General features: G+C 32.0%; 1 protein-coding gene across 4 annotated transcripts; it reads left to right on the plus strand.

The window, feature by feature from the left end:
• The first annotated feature begins 222 nt into the window (after positions 1-222).
• Positions 223-10080, plus strand: LOC108740703 (adenosine kinase). Of its 4 annotated transcripts, none has more exons than XM_025974051.1 (6): positions 223-426; positions 1019-1272; positions 1351-1580; positions 2127-2297; positions 2693-2893; positions 9888-10080. In XM_025974051.1, exons 1-6 carry the CDS (start codon positions 401-403, stop codon positions 10026-10028), a joined length of 1023 nt encoding a protein of 340 aa, XP_025829836.1. In that variant the 5' UTR covers positions 223-400; the 3' UTR covers positions 10029-10080. The 4 variants fall into 4 exon arrangements, with proteins under 4 accessions (XP_025829836.1, XP_018330639.1, XP_018330640.1 ...); XM_018475137.2 differs by lacking the exon at positions 9888-10080 and adding an exon at positions 7560-7643 and having other exon boundaries at positions 224-426; positions 2693-3036; XM_018475138.2 differs by lacking the exon at positions 9888-10080 and adding an exon at positions 7560-7578 and having other exon boundaries at positions 224-426; positions 2693-3060.
• Positions 10081-10402: the final 322 nt, after the last annotated feature.

The raw sequence follows: 10402 nt of genomic DNA on the forward strand, positions 1-10402 counted from the left end.
AATATATTTGCACGAAAACACATGTTAAATGATATATTTAAACAGGAAATGAAATAAACAGTATACTTAAAAGTGTTTTGAGCGTTTAATTTCCTATAAATGTTATAGTATTCATTTCCATTAGTTTTGCTATGCGCTGATAGATGGCGCCGTCATCGAATATCAAATTATTTCCATTTCTCTCGACAATGATTGCCTAGCTCCCCTCTCTTTAAAGCAACGTTTATCAATCTCATTTCTGTCTCTGTCGCGTGGCACGTCTTATGTAAATAGGTGCTGTTATTTCTGTATAAATTGAATTTTTGTAAAAAAAATCACGTTGTCATCACACGCATAACAAACCGTTTATCGTACTCAATTGGAATAGTGTAGTCCGTCATTTAGTTTATTATTATTATAAATGAAAATGGTAGAAAAAGACTTGAGGTAAGTTTTGTTAGGTTATATTATGTTGTATTTTTGTTTTCAGTAAGTTGTGAATAATTGTTGTTTCCATTAATATTGTTTATAATTTGGTTCATAAACTCAAAATTACCTTGTTCGTTTCTATAGAAAGTTATTATTGGTGGCTTTTGCATAATAGGGATAGATATTTTATAATATTCGTTTAAACTATCTACAGACTGCACCAGAAAAACAAAATCTAAACATTTAAGTTAATAAAATATTGTCTTCTATTCAATGTGAGTAGTTTATACAGTGAGTATAAATATAATTTGATTATTATCATAAATATCTGAATATTTCATTCGCCTGTTAAGGAAACTATTAGTTATAATTAATAAACACATTCAACTGTCCGTACAATACTAAATCACAAAAGGTACTGCTCCTACTACAGTGAATCTGTAAGTGTAACTGTAAAAAAGTAACTATTACTCTCATTATATACCTAACAGATTCTATCCCGTAAACTTATGGAAATGTATTTGCTATACTTTTATTTAGCAAGAAGTGTCGAACACCTAACGTCTGATTAAAATAACAAACGTAACAGAAGATTTTTTTTTTATAACAGAGAGGGTTTACTGCTGGGCATTGGAAACCCCTTACTCGATATCAGTGCGGTAGTCGACATGGCTTTCGTTGAGAAGTATGGAATGAAACCCAACGATGCTATCCTCGCTACTGACAAACACCAAACACTTTACAAGGAACTTATAAATAATTATAAAGCTGAATACACAGCTGGCGGAAGTGTACAAAATGCCCTTAGGGTGGCCCAATGGGTCCTCGAGAAGCCGGAGATCACAACTTTCTTTGGTTGTGTAGGTATGCAGAGTATTCGCTAAAAATTGCAGTTTTCAAAAATTCTAATTCCCTATTCTTCCAACTTTTTCCTGTTATCAGGTAAAGATGATTATTCGAAAATTTTGGAACGTAAAGCGCGTGAATGCGGTGTTAATGTTCAATACCAATACTGTGATAACGAACCCACAGGAACATGTGCGGTCCTTATAACAGGAAAAGAAAGGTCATTATGTGCTAATTTGGCTGCAGCCAATCACTTTACAAGTGAACATGTACATAAACCCGAAAATAAGAAGTATATTGAAATTGCAAAATTCTACTACATCTCGGTAAGTGAAATGTGTTTGCTTAAAATGAGCAAAATTTTGCGAATCTGTCACGATTCCCATTTAATAAATAAGCCTCTCTTAGGTTAATCCTACAATTAAATTGTCTGTTACTAGAAATTTTTTCTTTTTTTTTATTATCATGTACTTATTACAAACAATAGATTACAGTAAATTACGTAATACCGATTAAATTATTGGTAGATATTTTTATAAGTGGTTTGTGTACTGTCGCATTTTTCTACGATCCTCCTCGTAATTTTTAAATAAAATTAGTGACATTTTACGTAACTAAACAAGTTGTCCTTGGAATTGAAATGGTCAGAATGATATTCATTCTCGTTAATAACGTACGATTATTCTTATCAATATAATTTCGATTTGAACTGTATGTTGAAAAATGCAGTTTAAAAATATTTAAGAGAATGTCTCGTAAGCGTAAAATTTCGCCAGTTTCTTTTGTTTTCCAGTGTAATTGTTCTAAAATGATTTTCGTGTTTTTAACACTAACAATTCATTAAAAAAATGTTCCTTTGTTCTTCATTGCAGGGCTTCTTTCTAACAGTTAACCCAGCCACAGTGCAAGAGGTGGCAAATCATGCCCTCGCAAATGACCGCATGTTCGTGATGAACTTGAGCGCTCCTTTTGTCCCACAATTTTACATGAAACCCTTAATGGATGCCATGCCCTACGTGGACATTTTATTCGGAAACGAAACCGTGAGTTTCCCTATTTTTTTGCCTATAAATTTGTCCAAAGAGGTATTTGTAATTATTCGAAAACACATTGTAATGTATATCAGGAAATATTTTCCTATGAACGTCTTCATTATTTAAATGACAAAAGCATTAGGTCGTCGGGATTATCTGCTACCGTAATATTTTTACTCAATAATTGTGTAAGATGTTTGCAGAAAGACGAACCAAAACAAACGTATACGTAACTTTTGAAAAAGTGATTGCGGTAATCATTATCTTTTTTTAATATCATTACAAAATAATAATAATTTAAATTTACATATCGGCTATTCCAGAAAAATAAAACATGCAGCTTAGAAAGAATATATATTATTGTATTTTAGGTTGTTTTACGTTAAAAACAGTTGTTTTTCTAGGAAGCAGCAACCTTTGCCAAAGAACAAAATTTTGGAACCGACGACTTGAAAAAGATCGCGCTAATGATATGTGATCTTCCGAAACACAATAAAAATCGGTTGCGAGTTTGCATAATAACGCAAGGCGAAAATCCAGTCATAATGGCATCAAACGGGGCCGTCAAAGAGTTCCCGGCCATCCAGCTACCTCCCGAGAAAGTGGTAGATACTAACGGAGCCGGGGACGCCTTCGCAGGTGGTTTCCTTGCCCAACTTGTCCTAGGCCGAAATTATGACGATTGCGTGAAGTGTGGCATCCGGACTGCAACAGAAATTATCCAGAGATCCGGTTGTACTTATTAGAAGTAAGTTGGAACACGTATAATAAGGTAATAAAAAAAGCAATTTTCGTCTATTTCGTCGATTATTTATTATCTCTATACAGTACGATAATATTTTATTTAAATTTGTTATGAAATGACAATTGAATAAAAAAAAAACAGTGCTGTGCCTATTAATTTTATAATGAAAACGATTAAAAACGAACAGCAATTTATGAATTTAATTCGTAAAGCTGTAATGTCCACCCTCTGTCGGCCAACTAATAAAGCGTATGTGAGTGGTGTTCTTACTACGATTACAGGAAACTACGTCGTTACCTTTCGGCAAATAGCAAAGGAATATAGTCAAACTGCCTACTTAAACCGTTCGTAAGGTGCTCCCTCTAGCGACGAACGAGCAAAACCTAATGTTTAAATGATAACTACAGGAACTGCGGCGGGCAAATAGTAAAAGCATACAACTCGGATCGTTTTAAACTCAAATTAACTAAACACCAACGTTGGATTGAAATAAAACGATTATATTACATTTAAGACAACCTTTATTAATGAATGCATACTGGTCAATTGGGTTACATGTACAGAACATCATTGATAACTTACACAGTTATTCAAAAGCACTTACATTACCTAAACTAGATTAAGTTCTTTCCAACGGCACTGCACCGCTCAGACTCATCCCGGAGACAAGCACGATTAATTAATTCTACGTGCAACAAAACGTAACAAAAGGTCTTAGAACAGTGCCGTGGGCTGGTTTATACTGTGATTACGTTTAAAGATCGTTACACCTTTTTTTTCTTGTATTTTGCTGATTATTAACTAGCGACATATATTTTGAATCCTTATTGAAATGTAATATTTATTTATTAACGTTATTTGGGGTATAATAGTAGTAGTGTAATGTAATAGTAGCAGATGCAATAGTAGTAGTAATAATAATAGTAAAGTAGTAGTAATAGACATCCATAGATCAAATTTGATTTAATTTTGTCTAAATTATTTGATATCACCATGATATTTGGCCTGGTCCCCTGAGTATACCCTCCCCTATTATTATTATTATGTGTGTATTTATTTATTTATATAACTGCGATATAAACGCGTTTCGTGTTTCGAGATTCGCTTTCATTAAACAATTTCAGATCAGACCAAAGGAAACACGACTTTCCGCTCCGTTTTAATAATACCGAAGCTATGCAGATTTATTGAGAAAGAACTAAGAGGCAATAATTAATTATTCGTATTATAATGATTATTATTATTATTATTATTATTATTAGGTGCCCATCCACTTTTCGCGTGCGGTATTATTATAAATGTTCGTATGTGTACACTTGATTTTAATTGTTTAATTAGATGGGAATGCAGGTGTTGTGTGTATTTATCGTATGTTTAGAATTTCCTGTTGCACATCTACGTGTTTCTGTCCATTATTTCATATTCAATACGGTATTGTTAATTTTTCTTGCATTCATTAGTCCGCTGTTCATATTGATGACTATTATTATTATTATTAAACAAAATATGGGATACGTTTTTAATATCGGTAGTTGTTTGTTGAGTATGACACTAAATTATTTATTTATTTATTAATTATGAGATCGAAAATAGTAAATGATGAATGGTTTCTTATCGTTTAATTTCGCAATCAACACACATCTACATAATTTTGGATACTAATTTTCTTTTTTTTTTTTTTTAATTTAACTATAGCTTCTGCAACACCTTCAACAACGTAATATATCAAATTAAAAACGCTAAATTGAAAAATTCAGGCAACAATTGGACTAGATTCAGGAGGGAACTGTTTAGGCCATTGGCATTTTTACACATTTTACTTAATAAAAGAAAATACACAGTTAATAATATTCATAAAAAAAATTATAACACACAAACCTGAAATACTAATAACCTTTGTGATGTCGATTATTTGGTAACAGACTATTACAAAAACCGCAAGTTTTGCAATTTTTTATTTTATATACTCCAACACAAAAATTTGAAAGAAGGAGGTATATTAAAACAGCAAGGGTAGATAATAAAGTAATTTTAAATGACTAGATGTTTCAGAGACTTTTAGAAGGCCTTTTTTTAATTAATTATATACTTGTTCGTACTCTTGCATTCGGCTAGTCTATTATGTTGATACAGTTTTTTGTTTAATTGTACTCGCAAAACCCTGTGTACATTAACAATTGGTTATTTACGATTAGTTTATGAAAAAGCTGCAAGCTGCCTGTAGTCCAAATTTTATTGCAAAACTTGGGCCAATCACCCACGAACCGTGGGAGAGAATTGTTAGGCAAAATTAACATTTTGGAAAAAGGTAAAAGAACTTAAAAACTGAACACACTTACGTTAACTTATAATCTTAAAACCCAAAACCACCCTACAACTAACTAGAAAAGCAAGTGTATTAATCGAATCTAAGCTTTTAAATAATGACTATATATTTCGTTTATACTCAGTATTCTTTTTTACCATGTTCGTCATTTTTTCCGTCGTCATGCAGGACAAGTGAATCTTGTTGGTACGATTTATTTTTTTTGTTTTTATAATAATTTTACTAATATACAAACCTACTATTTACTTGCCGCTTAACCTACGTTTTTTTAAGTATGTTCAATATATTTATGAAATAATAACAATTGTACAGATTTTTTTGTATTTTGCCAATATACACATATATTGCATTAGTAGTAACATTAAAAACACAGCATGTAAGCGTTCGCGATGTACAGTTTTTCAACTGTAAAACGCAGTGAGCAAATTCTTGAGAAATTTTGGTTTGGCACGTGAAAAGTACAATACTTAAAAACTAACAGTGCTATTATGCATTATGATTGCTACTATCATTTGTAAAAGGTATAATTTTGAAACAAAAACAACGCAACACCTATTAAACAGTAACACATATTAAACATCGTTATTGTGTGTGTGTGTGTGTTTTTTTTTTTTTTTTGAGAGAGATAGAGAGAAGGAGGTTTAATCACGTTACAAAAACAAACCAAAAAACTCCTCGTTATAATACTGAAAAAATACAAATTTTTAAATACATGAAGAAAATACAGCGTGACTACGCTAGCGACAAAAAAATCGATCTTTTAAACGTTTGCAACATACTATGTTATTAATTGAATTAATTAACATACAATCCTCCAAGCGTACTACACACATACAATAATATGCAATAATTTTTTTTTCCGTTCCGGTCATCCCGTGTAAAAATTATCGCAATGGAAAACAGCCTGCAGCTAATTGTGTTATTTGTAGTGAACAACGGCTATTTTGTTATTAAAATTTTTGTTTGCAAACTAGCTAAATCTAAAATTTAATAGCACCTTCTTAGAATGGACCTATGTTTCTGTACAAGGTTTCGTGCAATCGTTAAAAATTGCCCGCGACAAGTGGCACATAAAGTAGTTAGTTAGTCCTTTGTCGCAAAACAATTTTCAACCCCTGGTATCCCCCTAGTCTTCATTCGTGCCCTCAGCAAGGCTTATATGTGTAAAATTACATACTAGAATGGGTTGTTTTTTTTTTTTTACAAAAAGAACTTTCTCACTCTATTTTATAATGGAGAAGGCAAAGTGCGGTATATTCTGAAGTTAATGGTTGGTTAATTGATTACATTTATTTTTAGTTATCTACAAAAGAAACTGACGCTATTCGTAAAACTGTTTCTTAAAAAATAATTTTTAGATAGTTTACACCTGCTGTCCTTGTTTACAACAATTATTATCATTGAACAATTTCTAATCAAAAATGAAGGTACGATATAATTAGGTCAACTGCTTTTAATGTGTACTTATCTAGTCGTAAGTGTTGTATGTAAAGATCGGAAGAGACAAAACAATCTTCAACTAGACACTCTTTATAAAAGTAACAATAAAAAAATACAACTTTTTAAATTAAATCACGACTCGTTATCTAAACAATAATTCAGAAATCTACCAAAATCATTACCTACCTACCTACAAAAAGTGCAATAAAACCATCATATCATAATCAATCATCATTAATATTATTATTATATTATATGCAAAAATACCACACGACAATCAGGAACACGTAAAGAAATTTAAGGAATGTTAAATTAGTAATTTCCACTACACTAGACAATAGACATTCGTAACATTATTACGACTTAAAGCCAAGACACTGAATATTCTAAAAACCTGAGACAGCGGGCCTAACAAACTTTCGGACCCCACATTCACGACTACTCTAACTTCCAGGCGTTTTGCTGAATGGGAACGTATCCCATCGAATGTTAGTAGCAAAAAAGGGGACAACAAAATACGAAATAAGCGACGACAGTGATAGATTTTTCAAAAAGACAATAGGAGTGTCGCCACTCAAATTAACACGTAAATGTAAGCAATTAATAGTTTAACTGTTCCTATTGAACTTTACCCGCTTATTTCATACTTTGCATAAACCTAAAAAAAAAAACATGAACTGTACCACAATATTTTACATTAACCTACTTGATATTTTTTATTTAAATATTAGACATACATAAGTTCATTATCTTTTTACAGTTGGCAGTACCAGCTAGCATAATCTCCATCGAGATCTATCGACAAACTAAATTAAGGTCCTTACATCTCCAAACTGACCCCTGGCTCAACATTATATTGAAATGTAAAAAAAATAATTAAAAAAAACTTACACAAAGCAAAAAAGACTCGAGGTGAGAAGGGAGATATGACTGTTTTTTATCAGTTCAACAATCAAAAACACCTTATTTAAAATTTTAACTGTAACTTGATCGCTTTCTTATGCATCGTCATTAAAATCATTATAAATATTTATTTATTGATTTATTGTAGAAAAATCATATTTTTTTTTTTTGATAATATTTATACAAGTCATTTTACTTGGGGAAGAATAGCAGCATAAATGCACCCGATCTAATTTATTAACCCTGTCTAAAAGTCAGGCCCTTAAATTATTTATTAATTGCACAATAATAGGCACTTGTGTTTGTGCTACATCAGTGAACACACAAATTATGTACACAGCACAGACGCGTTTCATTAGTAATAATGCAACTGTCAAAACAAAAAATGGGAAAGGAGAAAATGCGCGCAATTTTTAATTTTTGAACGTATACACGTGTTTCACAGACGAAAAGCACTCACCGGACTTTTATTTAGATTTAAAGAGTTTAAACATAGAAATACAGCATACTACACGGTACTTTATGTGATTAATTAAATTTAATTTGCATTGCATCAAACGGTTCTTTAAAGAGAGGAAAAAAAAAAGAAAACTAAGTACTACTGTAAACCTATCACAACCTTAGATGGAAGAATTTGGCGGGATTCTCTTGCAAAAAGTTAGTTATATGACACTATCGTCTTTGGTATTTTACTGACAAGTTTTTGACTGAATTAAAAAAAAATAGATGGCAAGAAATCAAAAATGTAGTTAGTATAAAGTCGAAAAATTTGGTAGTAGCGACGAGAACTATATCCAACAAACGAAAAAGTAATAGTAATAAAAACTAGTCAACACGAAGCGTACGGCGTGAATAATTAATTAATACTTAAAAAAAATAAAGAGGAGAACAAAAATATTGCACGTTGTGACATAAACACAACTACAACAAGTCCTACCTAATACTAGAACGGACTAAAAATGTACGAGCTAAGTAACGAAATAAGTAAATTAACTTAATTAGTTTAAACCTATTACCCATCAACCTTAACACTTACTGTTTTCTTTTTTTTGTTTTCGTAATTCCAACAAGATTCACTTTTTATTGCGCGATGCTCATTGTAATCGAATTTAGATATTTACAGATTGTTTTTTGATGTTATTGAGTATAGAATTTTATGGAAAAAAATTTGGCAACATTTAGAGCCACAACCTAATAACATCCGCTGCTCAAAGGGTAGCAGTAGTCGAAGACCATCAGCCATCACTGGTATTTCTTTTTTTTTTTTTATTTGTAGAGGCACGTCTTTTATTTAGATTTAGTGTGGTTTCACATTATTTTGGCAGACTTTAATAACCTTGTACACAATATCATCATTTCGAAACGAGCGACGTTACATGCCTGTATTAACTTGAGACGTTAACAACTATTTGGTTAAAAAAAAAAGGACAAAAATCCAGGCGAAATAGCGCGCCCGTCCTCAATTGAATAAATTACAAGTATGATAATATCTACAACATTCGATACGATAGAAAGGACATTGCTGAGTTCGAAGAAGCAGGCTTTAAAAAATTGTCTTGTTGAAGGCTTTTATTCTTCCCTTTTTTTTTGTTTTTGTTTGTTTTCATTATTTATAACACAGTTATCAAATAAGGACATGTTTTTTACATTTCCATCGCCTCAGTTAGTGATATGGCTTGAGAACGAAAAAGAAAAAACGAAAATACAATCCAACACAGTGACTAAACTTTGGCATTTTAAGTCTTAATTTTATGACAGCCACTTGTAATGTCGATATTGCCCACTTTTTTTTTTTTTCGACACGGGAATTTTGACGCGTTCATGTAGCAACGCGTTTCTCCAGCTGAAAAACTTACGCAGACTTAACATATACATATAAGAAAATATTATTTATTTATTCGCAATATTTGATCCTTCAAAATTCGAATTGTGTGAGAACACGTGTCAACTGCAACTGCTCGTACCAAAAACAACAAGCAAACATACGCTCATCTTCAAAGCAAGCATCTGTCCACACACACGGATATGATCGCGCCGAAATTCTCGCAAATAAGTTTTTGTAGTCATTAAATGTAAAATATTAACACTCTTAAATTCTACCGAACACCAAATTGTTACTCTATCGCTAAGGCAGATATGCCGTACTAAATACATATATAATATTTNGCTACCTCCCGAGAAAGTGGTAGATACTAACGGAGCCGGGGACGCCTTCGCAGGTGGTTTCCTTGCCCAACTTGTCCTAGGCCGAAATTATGACGATTGCGTGAAGTGTGGCATCCGGACTGCAACAGAAATTATCCAGAGATCCGGTTGTACTTATTAGAAGTAAGTTGGAACACGTATAATAAGGTAATAAAAAAAGCAATTTTCGTCTATTTCGTCGATTATTTATTATCTCTATACAGTACGATAATATTTTATTTAAATTTGTTATGAAATGACAATTGAATAAAAAAAAAACAGTGCTGTGCCTATTAATTTTATAATGAAAACGATTAAAAACGAACAGCAATTTATGAATTTAATTCGTAAAGCTGTAATGTCCACCCTCTGTCGGCCAACTAATAAAGCGTATGTGAGTGGTGTTCTTACTACGATTACAGGAAACTACGTCGTTACCTTTCGGCAAATAGCAAAGGAATATAGTCAAACTGCCTACTTAAACCGTTCGTAAGGTGCTCCCTCTAGCGACGAACG

The sequence above is a fragment of the Agrilus planipennis genome, unplaced genomic scaffold (assembly GCF_000699045.2).
Source record: "Agrilus planipennis isolate EAB-ADULT unplaced genomic scaffold, Apla_2.0 scaffold177, whole genome shotgun sequence".
NCBI classification, from domain to species: domain Eukaryota; kingdom Metazoa; phylum Arthropoda; class Insecta; order Coleoptera; family Buprestidae; genus Agrilus; species Agrilus planipennis.